This window comes from Myxocyprinus asiaticus, chromosome 27, assembly GCF_019703515.2.
Source record: "Myxocyprinus asiaticus isolate MX2 ecotype Aquarium Trade chromosome 27, UBuf_Myxa_2, whole genome shotgun sequence".
Lineage (NCBI taxonomy): Eukaryota > Metazoa > Chordata > Actinopteri > Cypriniformes > Catostomidae > Myxocyprinus > Myxocyprinus asiaticus.
The window spans coordinates 39,644,895-39,666,422 of record NC_059370.1 but is presented as its reverse complement, the minus strand read 5'-3'; the positions used below and the strand labels follow the sequence as shown (position 1 = coordinate 39,666,422).

The window sequence follows — 21,528 nt, the reverse complement described above, 5'->3', positions numbered from 1 at the left end:
ATTCTAAGGCGTTATTATGCAATTTTAAATAACTGATCAGATGCTCTTTACAGCAGCCTGAACTTCCTTTAACAATCTCTGTCTCTCACTTTCTCTCTCTCTCTCTCTCTCTCTCTCTTTCTCTCTCTCTCTCTCTCTCTCACAGCTAGAGGATGACATTGTCGCACGGCCAAATTACTTTACCACAATGAAGAATTTCGCCCTGCAACAGCCGTCAGAGGAGTGGATGATTTTAGAGTTCTCCCAGCTGGGATTCATTGGTGAGTCTTTGTCAAATTCGCTGCAGCCAGCACCACTACAGTCTTGCACTGTTGTCTGTGTGTATTATAGATCTTTTGAACTGAAGCCTATCCCTCAGATGATAAACACAGCAAAACTCTAGGTTAGCAGAGTCTGTTTTACATCAGCCATACCTCATGCCATTCAGTCAGCTCTTTTGCACTCTAAAGCTGTGATAATAGAAATTAAAGCCTTATACAGTAAATAGCATATAAAGCAACACTATCTGGCTAAAGGTATGTGGGTCATATGGGCATAAATCCCTTACTTTGAGGTTATAACAGCTTCCACTTTCTGAGCTGTGGAGATCACAGAGATTAATAATAAAAAGTGTATATCCTTTCTTATTTGCTGAGAACTTTCCTGACCCATGACTTATAAAAAATATAACTATTTTTATTTATTAGATTATTTATCTTCTTTATTTTTTTCTTTATACCACTGTGTCAGTTTATATGCATTATTGTTTTTTTCATCTGTACTTCTTGTCTTTATGACTCAGTGATTGTGTTCATACATTGTTAGATCTGTGTTATTTTATACATCTTCTTGAATATTTATATTAAACCTTCTGTTTTTCAATTAAAAATAAATCCATAGTTTTTGCATAATGTGTGGACTTTTCAGACGGTCCCTTACTGCGCATTCCACAGTATTAGCACGTTTCAGCAAAATGTGTGGACTTTTCAGACGACCCCTTACCCACCGTATGAAAAATTTCCAACTTATATCAACCTTAAATTAACGATCTGGAATTATTGCGCTGTGATGCCATCTGACAAGCTTACGGGATAAAATCGTGTCCCGTACTGATTCGATACGGGACGAATCATTTCATATTTAAATACGGTACGATCCCGTATTTTACGGGACGGGTGGCAACCCTACCTAGAGGTCTAATGCATACTCATAAGCAAAGTGTGGATGCAGAAATTCGTATGTTTATCAGGAGAAATTGTAAATCGGGAGTACAGTGGGAGGAGGGGTGGAAAAACAGGAGAAACCCAGTAAAATCGGGAGTATTGGCAGGTATGATAAAACATATCTGCCAGTACAGTAAGACAACTTGTATTCTGATAAAAGCATAAATGTCTAAATATGCAGTGTTGCTTCTAAATCAAGATTAAGTTAATGCATCTTGATTTTTAGATAATTTTGATTGGAAAACAATACAAAAATTCTCATCAAGAATAAGATTTTGCAGTACATCTTTGCTCTAATATCAAAGGCCTTACTAGAGAAAAAAAATATGTGATCTTAAGTGGATTTTCTTGATAGAAAAAAGCTAATCATGCCTGGTAATCGGTGCATTTTCAAGGGCTAGAAATAGCATTTTAGCTTGGCATAATGCAAAATGTTTTTTAACCCAGTTTACATAAGGTTAACTTTTTCTGCTGCTCCAAACTTACTTCAAAACCCCACAGAGTGTACACAACAACATCTTTTTCTGATCTTATAGGGATTCTCTCTGTTAAAATAGTATTCCGGGTTCAATACAAGTTAAGCTCAATCGACAGCATAATGCTGATTACCTCTTCTTTTCTTTAAAAACAGCAAAAATTGAGGTTAAAGTGAGGCAGTTACAGTGGAAGTGGGGGCCAATTTTTGGAAGGTTTAAAAGCTATTATTTTATAGAAGCACTTACATTAATTCTCCTGTTAAAACTCATGTATTATTTGAGCTGTAAAATTGTCTAAATCAACATTTTTACAGTCATTTTAGTATTTTTGGTTTTGTTGACACTACATCGATGTAAAGTAAGCTATAACTTTACACAGAAGGTTAGTAGGCGATTTTATCACACTAAAATCATGTTAACACGCATATTGTTTATATCTTGTGGCTATACTTTTAAAACAGTGAGTATTTTAACATAAAAATTGGCACCCTTTCACTTCCATTGTAAGAGCCTTACTGGAACCTAGATGTTTGCTTTTTGTTTTTGTTTTTTTTGTTTTTTTAAGAAAAGGAGGGGCAAGTCAAAATTCATTTTTGTGGTAATCAACATTATGCCACAGATGCTGTCGATTGAGCTTTATTTGTAATGAACCTGGAACATTCTTTAAGCCCACAAAGGGAAGGTTTCTCAATAACATCATATCAACTTTTTCTCCCATAAGAGTGTGATAGCAGCCTCTGTCTATTTGTATGAATGTAAAGTGTAAACTATTCAAGCGCTCCATAGATTGCACCATTTATATGGATAAATGTTTTGAACAGAATAGACTATATATTAAATTAAACAAATGACAATAAAATGGTAAGTAATCCCCTTTTTGAATGTAACTATTCTGATTACCAACGTAAATTGTAACTGTAGTGGAATACAGTTACTAATATTTTGTATTTTAAATACGTAATCCTGTTGTATTCCGTTATGCCCTAACTTTTAATGTAGCACAACACATGTAACAGAACGCAGGTGTTCCGAGACATGTTTTTAAAAGTTATTTTTACCTTACACAGCATCTAATAACATGGCGCTCCTGCTTGAGATGCTGAAAAAATACTAACGGTTCTATGTGAACAGCCCCTTGTGCTGCGTGACGCTGATAAGAGAGCAAGACGCAACGACAACAGACATCCACCTTAATCAGAATTGACGCATGGCACATATCTTAAATTCAGATGCACTGTTTTTGCATTCTAAAGTGCATTTTTAAATTAAATTCCATGAATATTAAAAAAAATATATAGATTTTTTTTTTGACAGCCTTAGTTGCAATTCTGCATATTATACAAATGGTGCTCCGCAGTGGAGACTTGACTCCACCACGTTTAGATGGTCATGAGAGTTCTCGAGACCAATACCACAAGTTCAAGACTTCAACTCTGCATGAAAACCTGCCCATTTTGACAGTCATTTCACTTAGGGAATTAAAGAACAACTAGTACATTTCAGAAATCAGCAGAAGAAAAGGCCTCCTTGGCTAAATAACTTTAATGGGATCTGAAAATGCCTGTATCATGTTAGCAAGATTTTGTTGATTTGCATGTACTGTGAGCCTGTGCAGTCAAGCTCAATGGACTTCATCCATTCATCCACCAGCATAGAATACCTTTTCAAGCTAACATTGTAATGAGTGCCTTCTTAGTAAGGACACAGCTGGCTTCTGGCTCTTTTGCCTTAACAGTCACTTCAGGTTAAATGAAAGAAATCTGAGTTTATCGGAAGCTCTTTCCCGTCTCAAAAACAGTCCTCTGAAGCTCATTTTGAAATGGTAGCCAAAATAATTGCTCTATTATGAAATGTGTTTGAAATGAAGGCTAATGATGTTGATGATGGTGATCAGTGGTGTCTCTCAACTGTGTAAACTGATGTGTGGAGCTGGGTTAGGGCCTCAGGGGACTGAATGTGGAAAAAGATTGATTCTGAGAGCAGTTGAGAGAGAATTGACCTCTCAAGTCAGAGAAGTGGAAATGCACTGCTGGTGCTGATGAGTTAAGTTAAAGGGGTAGTTCAGCCAAAAATGAAAATGTTGTCATTATTTACCCTAATGCCACCCTAAACCCATATTTTTCTTCCGTGGAACACAAAACAAAAAATTTATGAATCTTGTTGAAGTCGACCAATGTTGTTTTGAAACGGCAAACAGAATGAACGAACAGAATCACAAGGGCCGACCAAGACACAAACTGCTCTTTGTTAGCCAACTAAATTTCAACAAACTGTTCTGACATCAGCCTAGCCTTAGCAGCCAAGGGCACAAGCACAAGTCTGTTTATATTTGGTCTGCTTTGATTGGCTACAGTTGGTATCCATGTTTAATCTCATTGGCTTCAGTTCTTCCTTCTGATTAGAACATGTAACTGGCCAAAAATAATAATAAAAAAAAAAAAAGCAATCTCTTCTATAAAAAACAGTTTGTTTGTTTGTTTGTTTGTTTGTTTTTTACGTGGTTTCTATCTAGTCCAAGCTAGCTTTTATGGCCATTAGCTGGCCCAACCTAGTCTAGATTAACATTTACATTTTAAAATGTAATAGACCATGTATGGTTTAGAGATGATTGATTTTTCCAGACTATCAGCTGGTAGACCTGGCTTCTTCCTGTTAGGCCATCTTGGTCAAGCCAGTTGGGGCTGGTAGACCACCTTAGATCACCTTGGACCAGCAACAAGCCAGCTATCTTGTTCCAAAAACCAGCTGGACCAGCTTAAGCTAGTATGAACTGGGTATTCATGGCATCTGGTCTGCCTGATGAGACTAAGAATTCTGATTATTTTTATAATGACAAGGAAAAAGGCTGTCATGCCAGAGGTTAAGAGTAATATATACTTTAATAGTTATAAAAGTAATGAGCTGATATGCCAAAGCAAAGACAAATTCCTCTGCATTTCACACTTGCTCTGAACAGCAGAACACATGACCCTGACAGTGCTGCAGATTAACACCTTTCTGTTGTCGACGACTTCTGTTATTCTTTTACACACACACACACACACACACACACACACACACACACACACACACACACACACATTTCTCTAGGGTCTGTCTCTGCTCTTTTACTCTAATAGGTCCCAAAGCAGCCCTGAAGCTGTGATTGATGCTCTGCCTGTGTCACACACACCATTTTAAAATGCTTTTGTAATTTCAGTCCCACACACAAAATCAAACATGGCAATTTCCACAAATTGAGTACAAAATACTGGTCCTGAAACTCTTAAAGTGGTCATGGAAAATTAGATTTTCTTTGATATTTAGATATATAGATATTTAACTGTATTGTAAAACATACTGTAAATTTCAGAACTCAGAACTTCCTCCCCAGTCTAAAAGACCATTTATAGTTCCCATTATGGTGATGTGGGCGTGGCCGAGCGACTTCTGTGGAGAGCGAGGCCGGGACACCTGTGGAAATTATACCTAACAGCTGTTCTGTGTTACAGTGAGAGCTGGAGAGGAATAAGAGGGCATTCCAGACTGCCGGAGGGGATAGAGAGAGAGATGCACGCAGCAGTTTTGATGTGTGTACTCAGTTGCGTTATGCTGAAAAGCAAACAGTGTGAGAATACTGAAAAGTGTTAAAAAAATAAAGATTTACTTTGGATTATTTTCCCGGCTCCTGCTTCCTCCACAACAGAGCAAGAGACCTGTCACACCCACTCTATCTAAATGTCTTATTTTGAAAACTGTGTTCGTGACGTCATGAGACATTGCTCAGTTGTATTTACACACCCCATAACATGCATCATCGCACCCTTGACCCCGCCCAATGGCGCTGAGTTTGTATCATAAACAGAGCGGGAGAGAGACGGGTCTAGTGTTACCAACTATTCTTGAACACCAGAAGGGACCCATCTGGACTATTTTTAAGTTTTTGGTGGATATAACATACATTACACAGACGTCTTTGACCGTTGTCATGTTTATTGTGCCGCTTTTAAATGACGCGGTGTCAGTTACAACTTAGAAAGGGAGACTCTGTTCGGCTTCATTCAGCAGCTCTGCATCTTGCTGTTCTTGCCATCTGCACTATTTTTAATTGTTGGTGTATTTAAACAAGCACTAGCTGGACATCTTTGACTGTTTGGATGCATTTCTGGCGATCTGCGCCTCGGTGCACCTATGTGTGTGCATCGTGTTTCACCGTGCTATCGACTGTGTATGTGGAAATATCAGCGTGGACTGCTTGTAAACCAGTCATAATATGATTCAAGCTTTGCAAAGGAACTGTTGATGAAGAATGGGGCAGTTTAAAACACTTGAACCTGACAGCAAAACCGTGAGTATACAATTTAATTCATGAATATTTAATATGTTATGACTGTTTGAAAGTTTGATGTGCTTGAGTGAATAGTTTAATATATTTGGATGCAATGTGTTGTATGTGCGTTGTGTGTAAACCCTGAAATTTAGTTTTTAAATGTTGTGGAGAACTTATTTATTCTCTTCCGATTGAGTTTCAAAATTAAATATGGCTGAATTTGACGGGCTGCACAATGTTAGCTAATCAGAACAGTGGCTGTTTACGTTGATATTTAAAGGAGATGCTGAGGCCAAAACTGAGCGTTTCAATCAGAGGGCCAGAGACAGGGTGGAAAATTATCATTTATTATTACTATTACAGTTTTCGTGAAAAAAAAAAAACTTCACTGGCGTTATCAGTGGACCTCAAGGAAGATAATAATATTATAAAAAAAACACATTTCATGACCCCTTTAAGTAGCTAAGTTGTTCTGAGTGGTTTTTAGCATGTTGCTATATGATTGCTAAGGTGTTGTGGAGGGTTTCTAGAGCGTTGCTATGCAGCTGTTAGGGGGTTCTGGGTGGTTTCCCGGGCATAAGTGGTAGATAATGTGTTCTGAGTGTTTTTTAGCATGTTGCTATGTGGTTGCTAGGGTGTTCTGGATGGTTGCTAGGGTGTTCTGGGTGGTTGCCAAGGCATTTAGCACATTGTTATGCGATTGCTAGGGTGTTCAGGGTGTTTGCTAGAGTGTTGGTATTTGTTTCCGAGGATGTTGTGGGTGGTTGCCAGGACATTGCTAGGTGGTAGCTAAGGTATTCCAAGTGGTTTTTGCATGTTGCTATGTGGTTACTAGGGTGTTCTAGATGGTTACTATGTGGTAACTAGGGTGTTTTGGGTGGTTGCTAGAGCTTTGCTATTCGTTGCTAGGGTGTTCTGGGTGGTCGCCAGGGCATTGCTAGGGGGTTGCTTAGGTGTTCTGAGTAGTTTTTAGCACGCTGCTATATGATTGCTAAAGTGTTCTGGGTGGTTGCTAGGACATTGCTATGCAGTTCTTGGAGGGTTGTTGGTTGTTGCCAGGAAATAGGTGGTGGATAATGTGTTCTGAGTGTTTTTTAGCATGTTGCTACATGGTTGTTAGTGTGTGTTGGATGGTTTCTAGGTGGTAGCTAGAGTATTCTGGGTGGTTGCCAGGGCATTGCAAGATAGAAGCTGAGCTGTTCGAACTGGTTTTTAGCATGTTGCTATGTGGTTGCTAGGGTGTTCTAGATGGATGCTAGAAGGTAACTAGAGTGTTCTAGGAGGTAACTAGAGTGTTCTAGTTGGTAACTAGGGTGTTCTGGGTGGTTGCCAGGGCTTTGCATGGTGGAATCTAAAGCAAAGCCCTTTTACCAAGGCGAGCTTACTAGGCTAGCAAAGCAATGCATTACGCAACAGTCCCATAGACATTCTATGGGCGGTACACTGGCGAGGAGATGAGGCCGTATTTATTTTTTTAATTTTTTTAATGGATGTCTATGGAGGAGATGCTCTTCACTTAATTAATTGACCGCACCTCTGCTAATCTTCAACATTATACAATCCTTTGGAGTGAACTATGTGTGGAGTTTATTATGCAAAATTGCTGTTTTAAAAGAGAAGACATAGTCAGTTTTGTGATAGGTCAGTGTCAGTTTCAGCTCTCCCTGTTCATTTGTATGGTATCCGCAAATGGTGACTTGCTGTTGTAACACGCTGGTTCATTGTTACGCTCTCTCCTATGGTAAAAACTCGGAGGTTGTTATCTCATGGCTAAACTGTTCTGAGTGGTTTTAAGCATGTTGCTATGCAATTGCTATGGTGTTCTAAAGGTCCGCTAATTGGTAGCTAGGGTCTTCTGGGTGGTTGCTAGGCAGTTGCATACTGATCCAACTCAATAGGGCCCATTCCTAAGTCTACTGTATAGATATGAATCTAGTTCCTTTTTCAATGTAACTCTACTGTTGTTTTTTTGCCTTTTTTTATTATCTGCCAGACCAACGTTAAATCAGATTGCTTAGAACAGTAATAGCGCATGTTGTCTCAACCCACGTGATTTGAAGTATCCATTATGTCCATAGCACAAACAGTGCAGGACAAGTAATGCACTGAACTTTAATTGGTTTAGGGGTTTGTTCAAATCCTTGCCATATCAAACACCACTATATCAATACTTTGTGCCAAAATTCAGATGTTAATTCTTTGCCATGCTTTGACAGTGTGAATTCTAAGATCTTTGCAGTATCCAGAGTCCTGGTGTGAATGCTCAGATCTCTCCAGCATGGAGTTGGCCTATTTTAGATGCAGGCATGACAAATCCGTCTGTATGATTCTGTCTTTTCCTGCCGTCAGTTAACATAGCGGCTATTAGAGCGCTGTTGCTAACACTCGCTCCTTTAGCACGATCACGCCTTGCTCCACCTGCCTGTGCGAGCTGCTAATTGGAGAGGGAGCAGGCAGACAGCCATGACTGCACTGTTCACACATGCACTAACAACCATAAAATCACATACATTCACTCTTTACATTGGCATCATATTTATGTTCTTGCTAGATGTACTTTCTTGCCAGTGCAACTTACAGAATATGCATATTGCCCAAGCAGCTAGAAAGTGGCAATTTCCACAGTAGGTATATAAAAATACATGTTTACTACCAATTTTATAAGCAGAAAGGTGTAGGTTCTCTGTATGTAATTGCATTTGATGTTGCTGCTTTAGTTCAGGGTATACAGAGCTATTAGACTGTTGTGTGTTTGATATTCTTAAGTCATTTTTATTTGTATAGCGCTTTTCACTACACACATTGTTTCAAAGAAGCTTTACAGAAAATTATGCTATAACAAAAAAATGATGTTATAATGCCTGTAATGTCTGTAGAGTCAACATTGTGCGGTTTGATGAAAACGTAATTGTAGATAATGCCATATATATACAGGTGTGTGTGTGTGTGTGTGTGTGTGTATATATATATATATATATATATATATATATATATATATATATATATATATATATATATTTATTTATTTATTTCAAATTGTAATCGTAATTTTTCACTTTATTAATGTCCTGACTGTACATTGTGATCAGTTGAATGCCACTTTGGTGAATAAAAGTACCAATTTCTTTCCATAAGAGCAAAATCTGTACATTTTATATATATATATATATATATATATATATATATATATATATATATATATATATATATATATATATATATATAAAATGCCTATAGTGATAAGAATACCATCCCCACTGTGAAGCATGGTGGTGGCTCACTGATGTTTTGGGGGTGTGTGAGCTCTAAAGGCATGGGGAATCTTGTGAAAACTGATGGCAAGATGAATGCAGCATGTTATCAGAAAATACTGGCAGACAATTTGCATTCTTCTGCATGAAAGCTGAAGAATATATACATATGTGTATATACACCGATCAGCCACAACATTAAAACCACCTGCCTAATATTGTGTAGGTCTCCCTCGTGCTGCCAAATCAGCACCAACCCGCATCTTAGAATAGCATTCTGAGATTATATTCTTCTCACCACAATTGTACAGAGTGGTTATCCGAGTTACTGTAGACTTTGTCGGTTTGAACCAGTCTGGCCATTCTCTGTTGACCTCTCTCTTCAACAAGGCATTTCTATCTGCAGAACTGCCGCTCACTGGATGTTTTTTGTTTTTGGCACCATTCTGAGTAAATTCTAGAGACTGTTGTGTGTGAAAATCCCAGGAGATCAGCAGTTACAGAAATACTCAAACCAGCCCATCTGACAAAGTCTATGGTAACTCCGTTAACCGCTCTGTACAATTGTGGTGAGAAGAATATAATCTCAGAATGCTATTCTGAGATGCGGGTTGGTGCTGTTTTGTGTAGGGGGACCTACACAATATTAGGCAGGTGGTTTTAATGTTGTGGCTGATCGGTGTATCCATATGTATGTATGTATGTATGTATGTGTGTGTGTATATATATATATATATATATATATATATATATATATATATATATATATATATATATATATATATATATATATATATAGAAAGTCCCTAGAAAATAGCATTTTGTCTATTTATTTTATTTTAATTGTAATTAAATTATATTAGAATTGATAACATGAATTTTTTTATATCATTTATATTATTTTTATATTGCCATCAATTTTTATCTGTATGTTTTATTTGATTTTACCAGGAAGGGATGTCATATAAATATCCATAACACAGTTTTTAATGTAGCAGGAGTTGTGTTTGTGTATATGCTTGCTGCATGAGCTTCTGCAATCACTTTAAAAAGTTTTTCAGACCTTGTTGGGAATTTTAGAAAGAAAGTGATTCCTGATGAGAAAGTGTGTATACTAAATATTTCTGGGTCTGTATTTAGATCATTGAGCAATATAATTTAATATACATCACACCTGTAATACCATAATAATTTACTGTATTTCAGAGCAAAAATTACAGAAGGCTGTTCAGATTAAGCTGTGTCCCTGAGTACTTACCCTTTAGAGGTGCGTGCGTGCGTGCGTGCGTGCGTGCGTGCGTGCGTGCGTGCGTGCGTGCGTGCGCTCAGATCAATATTTTGAGTACAAAGAGTCAATGTTACCCTGTGGGTGGGTCATGCACTGATGTGTGATCCCACTAATGATACTAAACCAGTCTCTTTAATATCAAACAACTTGCATGATGTTTATGGATTATAAAAAGGCCATTATAATCAACTATGAATTACAATTCCTAATAGATATAAATAATTTTAATAAGCATCGTAACTGCTTGTGTCAAAAGTCAGCCCATGCAGTCTGCAGTAATTATACTCAAATGCACATGCCTTGTTAAACATTAGCAAAACAACTAGGCTGAAACAGGAATACCCTGCCATTTAAAGGGGCTCATATCATATAATTTCATATAATTGTTTTTTAATCATTAAATTATTTGTTTTCCCTGGGGTGAGTCGTTTTTGTGGCAAAAATGTTGTTTTCCATGTCCATTTTAATATGAGTACCATGAGAAACAGATCTTTGCTGTGCTCACACACAAGCTGCGGGTTTGCTGTTGGCTCCAATATAGTTTTTTAACTGCCCTACTCTTCAATTATAGACTCTCTGTTAAGTCTTGATTACAATGTGACAGATTTACAAAGCAATGCAATCGCAGAAATAAACTTCAGCCTCTTGTTTAGAACATTGGAATCCTTCAGAAGAATATACAGAGCGGTAGGTGCCACACACTGCTGGAAACAGCACAAGGCTTGACAAAGCTTCTACATTTTGCTGTTATACGCTCAAAATTATTTTAGGCTATTTTTAAGATTTACACATTTCAGTTCCATAACAAAATTCTGTCTGCTCAGATGTAAGTTGTCTATGCATTGTCTGTGCAGATGCACTGTAAACTGTAATACTGTATGTTGTAATACTTATATATTGTAGATATAGTGGTTAATCTCATGTATAAATAGGATGTGTTTGAGTGAGGTAATTAACCTGTTAATAAAGTGGCTCAGTTTACTGGTGACAAACCTAGATGTGACATGTATTATAATGGACTTGTTTGACAATTTTTACAGGTTTATTTAAATTCAGAGTTGTTAAAACATTGATAATGATCTTTAATCCTCATTAAATGATACCCTTAGGAAAACTTGGATTTACTGAAGTAATATTGTATTAACCATGACTAGTAACCACGACTGTATTAACCATGTTTTGTTTTTGTTTTTTTTGTTTTTTTTAGCAGTAACTAAAGTTTTGATACAGTTAACCATGGTTTTACTACAGCATTACTGTAGGATCCATATGGTAACTTGGTTTTAGTAATAGTAACCATATAATAATATCTATGGTTAATTTTGAGGTTTTATATGTGGCTTATCCTAACTCATTTTTAAAGGGTAAACAAAGCAGCCTAATAATTTTCTGTTTAGGCCCATAAATCTAAAAACAATTTAAGTAATAATAAAGTTACTAATTTTATCCAAAGAATTCATAAAAATTCAATTTAATAGAGGTATCAGTATATATTGGTGATATTGGCCTAAAAGTACTTGGTATCGGATCGAAAAGAAAATAAGTGGTATCACCAATCCCTAGAGGAAACGGCCAACATACTGGATTATATTAGTCAGTTCTTTCTAGATGTTTCTTCTTTAAAAATATATGTCTCTCGGGGGGCCTGGGTAGCTCAGCAAGTACTGACGCTGACTACCACCGCTGGAGTCACGAGTTTGAATCCAGGGCGTGCTGAGTGACTCCAGCCAGGTCTCCTAAGCAACCAAATTGGCCTGGTTGCTAGGGAGGGTAGAGTCACATGGGTTAACCTCCTCGTGGTCACTATAATGTGGTTCTCGCTCTTGGTGGGGTGCGTGGTGAGTTGTGCGTGGATGCCGCGGAGAATAGCATGAAGCCACCACATGCGTTATGTCTCCATGGTAACGCGCTCAACAAGCCACGTGATAAGATGCGCGGATTGACGGTCTTAGACGCGGAGGCAACTGAAATTCGTCATCTGCCACCCGGATTGAGGCGAGTCACTACGCAACCACGAGGACTTAGTGCGCACTGGGCATTCCAAAATGGGGAGAAAAGGAGAAAAAAAAAAAAATAGATCAGTGTTTCCCAACTATGCAGGGGCATCCAGGGGGGAACACCCCTCCCCACCCCCCACCCAATAATCAAAATTAGTAAGTAACATGCAAGACCTTATTTCCGGAAAATGCGGTAAATAAATACATAAATGAAAAGTAAAAAATTTATTTGCTGTGGCGTTGCAAGAATTAATTTGCAAGAACAAATCTACAAATTGGAAAAGATGCTAATTTGTTGGTTTTTCATTACCCAATTAGTGCTTTTGTCACCTGTGACCTCATTATGCAGCATACTGTACCTATGCTACTTGCGTTTTTTGCATAGCCGAATTTCAAACATTACGAGTTCACACTACTAAGACAGTCAGCAAACATGGACAAGTTCTTGAAAAGGAAAACTATCGACGATGGTTATGAGGGATAGTGGTGTGCCATGGGATTTTTTTAATCGTAAAAAGTGTGCCGTGGCAGAAAAAAAGGTTGGGAAACACTGCTCTAGATGTTTCTTCTTCTGTTTTTGCAGAAAGTATCTTGCAGCATTATATTTTTCGTAAACGGTATGATTTAGTTAAAATCGTTTGTAAGTTCATCATGATTTATTATGATTTATTTAAAACATCTAATGTCGTACCAAATTTGTAGTGATTCTGGCAACTTTGATATGAAAATATAATTACTCTCAGAGCACAAGGGTTTTTCCACTTTGATTTCAGGAAATGTTTTTGCCCTTCATCTTTGCTCCTGTGTTTTTTGTGTTTTAGAAGAGTAAATCTATACAAGTTCTTGATTTGTTTTTTATCCCACTTGATTTCAGTTTAATATGCCCACAGATACTCAAAAATCATACTGGCATTCTGAAATGTTGAAAGCTCACTTTAGGGGTTTCTGTCTCTGTGATGTAATTAACTGTTTCTTGTTGATGATATTCATGAATTGCATTTTCTCCAGGTAAAATGTTCAAGTCTTTGGACTTGCCGCTGATTGTGGAGTTTATGCTGATGTTTTACAAAGACAAGCCCATTGATTGGCTGCTGGACCACATCATGTGGGTGAAGGTGTGCAACCCAGAAAAAGATGCGGTGAGACGTAAATAATTATACATCCATACATTCACGTTTACTTGACCACACTTGCTCATTTAGTAAGTGTGACATTCTACAACATGGGTGACTTTTTAACATACGTTATGTGTAAATTATGACTAAAAACCGTTAAGAGCTGACACCAACTTTTACTATATGTTAATAAATGTTTTGTTTTTTCTGAACACATCAGCTAAAACCCAATGGTTTTATTTGACCCAAATATTCCCAAAGATTAAGGTATCCTACGTGTTTTAGCTGTTCGATATAGTACAGACAGACAGGCTGAAAGACACAGACAGATTGACAGAATGAAAGAGACGGACACAGAGAAAGATAGATAGACAGACTGAAAGACATAGACAGACAGACAGAACGATGGATGGATGGATGGCTGGATAGACAGATAGATAGACGTACTGTAGATAGACATAGACAGACATGGGTAGACAGACATACATAGACAGACATGGAAAGACAGACTGAAAGACAGATAGAGAAAGACAGACAGACCGACTGTCATGGGTAGACAGACAGACATGGAAAGACAGACTGACTGACATGGATAGACAGACAGACAGATAAAGACAGATGGACAGACGGACCGATACAGTCAGACAGACAGACTGACATGGATAGACAGACAGATAGATAGATAGATAGATATTTACTTATGTGTGTGTGTGTGTGTGTGTGTGTGTGTGTGTGTGTGTGTTCTTTTTGTCCTACAGAAACATTGTGACCGTCAGAAGGCAAATCTACGGATCCGCTTTAAACCATCTCTCTTCCAACATGTCGGGACACATTCTTCCCTTGCTGGAAAGATCCAGAAACTTAAGGTGATGGTCTTTTTTTTTTTTTTTTTTTTTACTTTTGTAAACTAGTGTGTTTGTGTGTGTGTGTGTAATCATTTAATACATCTGTAACCCTCTAGCACCTTGTTTTATTTATCTTTCACATTTCAGCAATGCAAGAAGGATTGACAATGGCCTTCAAATTTCAGTCAATACAAAAATAACATTAAATGTGTGTGTGTGTGTGTGTGTGTGTGTGTGTGTGTGTGTGTGTGTATATAAATGTTAAGGATAAAGATAAATGTAGGAATACAATAAATAGTCATAGTTAAAAAATGCTTGTATTTTTGTCATGTTTTTGTCATTTGACTTAAACATTATTCACTCATTCTTTCCATCATATCTCTCTTTCATCAGGATAAAGATTTCGGAAAGCAGACGCTGCATAAAGGTCATGCCAACCCACTAGCTGAGGTCACTACCAGTCTCAAGACCTACCAGCACTTCACGCTGGAGAAGGCCTATCTGGGAGAAGATTTTTTCTGGGCCTTCACACCCGTGGCTGGAGATTTCATACGCATCCGATTCTTTACGCCTGTCCGTGTAGAGAGGTACACAATGACCGACCTTTAATCACAGCAGATAATGTACAAATATACCTCAGTCTCAGACATTCGATCTTTTCTAAAACCTACCTAGACAGCATTGTAAGGCATCACAGATGCCAAGGCTATTCTAAAGCTGGGCTGATATTATAATGTAATCTAATCTAAGGCAACATTGAATGTGTCCTTCATGGAAAAAATCAATCTCACAATGAATTTCAAGGGCAGTTAAAAATCGGCAAGGGATATGCCAATTATAAATATACTTGAGTGGTTGACTTTAAATACTTTGGGGAAAGTTGACACATCCTGTGGTGTGTCCAATAACATTAATTTAGTATTTTAACATTAAGTCAAATAGTTAACATGAACTAATAATGAACAATAAATTTACAGCATTTATTCATCTTTGTTAATGTTAATTTAAACAATAAATGTTAAACATTATTAGTTTTAAACAAATGTATGTATTTTGAAGTAAAAATTAACAGTAATATATTTATAAATTAACATTAAGTAAATGCTAGAAAAAAATATTTTTTCATGATACCTAATGCATTTACTAATGTTAAAATACATTCTCATTGTGAAAGTGTTACCCACTTTCCTTGTACGTTAATATACATTTTAAACACAACTTAAAATCTAAAAGTTAATTTTAAAAAAAACAAAAAAAGTTTTACACATTATGCAAAAACCAACCACCTATATTTAATTCAGCATCAATCAAAAAGTAGAAATAAATTATGTTTGTGTACTAAAGCTAATAAACTCGGCAAAAAAAGAAACGTCCTCTCACTTCCAACCGCTTTTATTTTCAGCAAACTTAACTTGTAAATATTCGTATGAACATAAAAAGATTCAGCAACTAAGACATAAACTGAACAAGTTTCACAGACATGTGACTAACAGAAATGGAATAATGTGTCCCTGAACAAAGGGGTGGTCAAAATCAAAAGTAACAGTCAGTATCTGGTGTGGCCACAGCTGCATTAAGTACTGCAGTGCATCTCCTCCTCATGGACTGCACCAGATTTGCCAGTTCTTGCTGTGAGATGTTACCCCACTCTTCCACCGAGGCACTTGCAAGTTCCTGGACATTTCTGGGGGGAATGGCCCTAGCCCTCACCCTCCAATACAACAGGTCCCAGACGTGCTCAATGGGACTGAGATCTGGGCTCTTCGCTGGCCATGGCAGAACACTGACTTTCCTGTCTTGCAGGAAATCACGCGCAGAACGAGCAGTATGGCTGATGGCATTGTCATGCTGGAGGGTCATGTCAAGATGAGCCTGCAGGAAGGGCACCACATGAGGAAGGAGGATGTCTTCCCTGGAACGCACAGCGTGGAGATTGCCTGCAATGACAACAAGCTCAGTCCGATGATGCTGTGACAAACCGCCCCAGACCATGACGGACTCTCCACCTCCAAATCGATCCCACTCCAGAGTACAGGCCTCGGTGTAACACTCAGTCCTTCGACGATTAACGCGAGTCCGACCATCACCCCTAGTGAGACAAAACCGCGACACGTCAGTGAAGAGCACTTTTTGCCTGTCCTGTCTGGTCCAGCGAAGGTGGGTTTGTGCCCATAGGCGACGTTGTTGCCGGTGATGTCTGGTAAGGACCTGCCCTACAACAGGCCTACAAGCCCTCAGTCCAGCCTCTCTCAGCCTACTGTGGACAGTCTGAGCACTGATGGAGGGATTGTGCGTTCCTGATGTATCTCGGGCAGTTGTTGTTGCCATCTTGTACCTGTCCCACAGGTGTGATATTCAGATGTACCGATCCTGCAGGTGTTGTTACACGTGGTCTGCCACTGCGAGGACGATCAACTGTCCTTCCTGTCTCCCTGTAGTGCTGTCTTAGGCGTCTCACAGTACGGACATCGCAATTTATTGCCCTGGCCACATCTGCAGTACTCATGCCTCCATGCAGCATGCCTAAGGCACGTTCACGCAGATGAGCAGGGACCCTGGGCATCTTTCTTTTGGTGTTTTTCAGAGTCAGTAGAAAGGACACTAAAGAGACCTAAGTTTTTATAACTGTGACCTTAATTGTCTACCGTCTGTATGCTGTTAGTGTCTTAATGACCGTTCCACAGGTGCATGTTCATTAATTGTTTATGGTTCATTGAACAAGCATGGAAAACATTGTTTAAACCCTTTACAATAAAGATCTGTAAAGTTATTTGGATTTTTACAAAATTATCTTTAAAATACAGTGTCCTGAAAAAGGGATGTTTCTTTTTTTGCTGAGTTTAGTAGTGAAACTTTGTTAGCTTATCAACATGCTAATATCAAACTATTAGAACTTAGGATGCTGCCTAAAGGTCTGGGTATACTCAGTTTTTGCATTCTGGATCGGATCACACCCGGTCACCACGTGGCCTTTCAAAGTATACTCTTCTGAGCGAGTACAAACGCATTCGACTGCTTTGTGATAATCTTTTAGTACAGTCAACGGCAGGTGCATACACCAGTGATGCACACAGATGAGGACTGTCCACATGTCGAGAACATCTGGGCTGCGTGCGGACTGTGCTAATGATCAAATTTGCATTGTGCACATTGTGCGCTGAGCGATTAGCAACATGGACTACTGAAGGATACTTGAGCCTTAAAGGGATAGTTCACCCAAAAATGAAAATTCTCTCATCATTTACTCACCCTCATGCCATCCCAGTTGTGTGACTTTCTGTCTTCTGCAGAACACAAACTCAGATCTGCTGGTCCATACAATGCAAGTGAATGGTGACTAGAACTCCAAGAAGGACATAAAGGCAGCATAAAAGTAAGCCATACGACTCCAGTGGTTAAATCTATATCTTCAGAAGCGGTATTGTAGGTTTGGGTGAGAAATAGATCAATATTTAATTTGGTGACTGAATGTGTAAGTCACCTCCACATCAGGATGTGGAAGTCAAAGTGAAAGTGTAGATTTACAGTAAAAAATTACTTAAATATTCTTAAATATTTCTCACCCACACTTATGTCGCTTCAGAAGATATGGATTTAACCACTGGAGTCTTATTGGATTACTTTTATGCTGCCTTTATGTCCTTTTGGACCTTCTGAAATCTGGTCACCTTTCACATGCATTGTATGGAACTACAGAGCTGAAATATTCTTCTAAAAATCTTTGTTTGTGTTCTGCAGAAGAAAGAAAGTCATCCACATCTGGGATGGCATGAGGGTGAGTAAATGATGAGACAATCCCTACAAGAAGGTTGTTGTCTGTGCAGCCAGTAGACGGCGAGACAGATCACTAGGTTTTGGAACGGCGCTACCATCAGTCACAGTCTTGTGCAAGTCTATCCCAGTCATATAGTCTGGATAATGCATCGATCATATATTTTTAAACCCAATGGAAAGTTCATGCATATTTCAGGCTTAATTGAGAGCTAATCATGCTTCGTCTGAACGAGAGCATTTGATGATCACTCATTGAGTCCCTTCATGCCACAGATGTCACGGTTTAACAAGCGCAGGTGTCCATTTACACTACAGCAGCTCTACACATGCAATTCTAAAAAGAAATCTGCCACTGCTAGTGTTGCTGTGATCCAAAGAAGACAGAGAAGAGTGAATTTGAGGCTTATTTACAATTTACAGTAGTACAGAAACGTATTAGACAATTCAGTCACACTTATGTCTTAATGTTCTTGCATTAAACAAGTGGGTTTTGCTTCAAAAGCTACTGTAGATTTTACATTGGGCATCAAGTGGTGACCCAACACATTATCAAAATTGTTTAACACACAGCAGTAAACAAAATTGCTCCTTTCTTTTCTTTTGATTTTCTCCCCTTTTTCTCCCCAATTTGGAATGCCCAATTCCTAATGCGCTCTAAGTCCTCGTGGTGGCATAGTGACTCATCTCAATCCGGGTGGCGGAGGACGAATCTCAGCTGCCTCCGCGTCTGAGACCGTCAATCCGCGCATCTTATTTCATGGCTTGTTGAGCGCATTACCACGGAGTAGGGATGGGTGATACCACTTATTTTCTTTTCGATCCGATACCAAGTACTTTTAGGCCAATTTTGCCAATATCGATACCAATACCGATACCTCTATTAAATTGAATTTTTACGAATTCTTTGGATAAAATTAGTAACTTTATTATTACTTATTACTTTTTTATATTTATGGGCCTAAACAGAAAATTATTAGGCTGCTTTGTTTACCCTTTATGAGTTAGGATAAGCCACATATAAAACCTCAAAATGAACCATAAATATATATATTTTTTTGTGGTTACTATTACTAAACCCAAGTTAGTATATGGATACTACAGTAATGCTGTAGTAAAACCATGGTAATTGTATCAAACCTTTGGTTACTGCCAAAAAAATAAAAACATGGTTACTACAGTCGTGGTTACTAGTCATGGTTAAAACAATATTACTACAGTAAATCCATGGGTAGTTTTCATAAGGGTATCATTTATTTGTGCTTGTACTATCTTACTTTAAAATAAATGCCACCTAAACGATGCAAATTTTGATGTATGATATTTTGTTATCCAGTGCAAATGCATTCAGACATTTTTAAGTGTGGCTTAAGTGGCCAGATACTTTTTGGGTCACTGTGTTCTACAGGATCTATAAATAAAAAGATGATAGAATGATGTATAAGCTGTACAGTTCTTGAGCATTGTAGTCTGTTTTGTGTTTGTGCAGGTATTTCTTTCGCAGTGGAAACATAGAGCACCCTGGAGACAAGCTCTTCAACACTACAGTGGAGGTTCTTCCGTTCGATGTGAGTGTCTATCATCGTGTGCAGATAATCAGTGTGTTTGCAGGAGGATCTGTATGTCTCCTCTGGGCTTAACCGAAGCCTCTTGAAACACCCCACAGACTGCTCAGATCTGCACTCAATCAGGATTTCAACAAACATTCAAATTCAATGATTCAGTCAGTTTTTGAAAATCTAATGCGGTCGCAAACAGTCCTCAGCAGAATTCCTTTTTGAGGTGTTAAGTTTTGTTTGTAGTGTATCAGGTAAAATTGTCTAAAGGGTACGAACCCGTCTTGTTTTTCAAATGATGCGTTAGAGTGTGAAAAAATCATAGCAGTGTGTGAGCAATAGAGTGAAAAATAAATGTTTATAAAGTCATAATCAGCGGTTGTACTCGTGATTAGTGTGAAAGTAAATAAAACATGCAGTTGTTGTAGTGCCTCTAGTGTTAATTTCACCAGGAAACTGTGGCGAAATAATATTTAATTATAATTGTATTTATTTATCACACATTATACTAATTAAAAATAAATTTGCACATATACAGTGAAATTCTTTTTTTCATATATCCCAGCTAAGCTGGGGTCAGAGCACAGGGTCAGCCATGATACAGCACCCCTGGAGCAGTTAGGATCAAGAGCCTTGCTTAAGGGCCCAACAGTGGCATCTTGGCAGTGCTGGGGCTTGAACCCCCAACCTTCTGATCAGTAACCCAGAGCCTTAACCGCTGAGCCTCTACTGCTAATTAAACTGCTATGAGGCTAGGTTGCATTCTTTTTTCTGCGAAACACAAAAGGAGATATTAGGCAAAATGTTAGCCTCAGTCACTATTCGCTTTCATTTAATATTTTTCCATATGGTGACTGAGTTGGTTATTCTGCCTAACATCTTTTGTGTTCCACAGAAGAAAGTCATACAGGTTTGGAACAACATGAGGGTGAGTAAATGATACCAGAATTTTCACTTAATTATACTTATTAATTATATGTTCTTTGTAAACTATAAATGTTGTATATCATTTTGATTCTCAGGTAACTTTATCTTAAGGATGTTTATATATTTGTACTGGCAAAAAAGACAAAGATACAAATTAAAGGAATATTCTGGGTTCAATACAGGTTAATCTCAATCAACAGCATTTGTGGCATAATGTTGATTACCACAAAATTATTTTCACCAAATTGTAGTTTACAGTGAGGCACTTACAATGGAAGTAAATGGGGCCAATCTGTAAATATTAAAATACTCACTGTTTCAAAATTGTAAAACACAAAATGTAAACAATATGCGTGTTAACGTGATTTTAGTGTGATAAAATAACTTAACCTTTTCTGTGTGAAGTTATATCCAGTTCAAAAACTTGCTTGCCATGAAGATGTAATGTCAACAAACCATAAAACTACCATAAAAACAATGATTTAATCAACTTTACAGCTCAAACAATACACAGGTTTCAATAGAAGAATTAATGTTTCTTTTATAAAATTATAAGCTTCAAATTTCTGCCTTTAAACCCTCCAAAAATTGGCTCCATCAACCTCTTCGGACACATTGGAGAATTAATTACCATTGGCTAGTTAATTTTTGTTTTTACTCGCCAGACTTTTGACAAGATGTAAGAGTAATACAACTGAAAATCATCTATCTATCTATCTATCTATACTTTTTTCATATATATGATTTCACGCAATATAGTATGCAAGATTGTACATTTAAAGGCCCAAACA

At 37.9% G+C, this 21,528-nt stretch overlaps 1 protein-coding gene across 2 annotated transcripts in view; it reads left to right on the top strand.

The window, feature by feature from the left end:
* The window catches only part of mgat4b (alpha-1,3-mannosyl-glycoprotein 4-beta-N-acetylglucosaminyltransferase B), a 144,956-nt gene that overhangs the window by 112,986 nt on the left and 10,442 nt on the right, over nt 1-21,528 (top strand). The window contains exons 8-13 of one of the 2 annotated variants that reach the window (XR_007893293.1): nt 146-260; nt 13,532-13,662; nt 14,397-14,504; nt 14,877-15,070; nt 19,744-19,822; nt 20,376-20,738. Coding sequence is in view for 1 of the 2 variants with exons in the window: in XM_051657540.1 (XP_051513500.1) it covers nt 146-260; nt 13,532-13,662; nt 14,397-14,504; nt 14,877-15,070; nt 19,744-19,822 (627 nt within the window). In the remaining variant the exon portion in view is untranslated. The remainder of the gene's footprint in view (nt 1-145; nt 261-13,531; nt 13,663-14,396; nt 14,505-14,876; nt 15,071-19,743; nt 19,823-20,375; nt 20,739-21,528) is intronic. The other variant, XM_051657540.1, reaches the window with a different exon arrangement.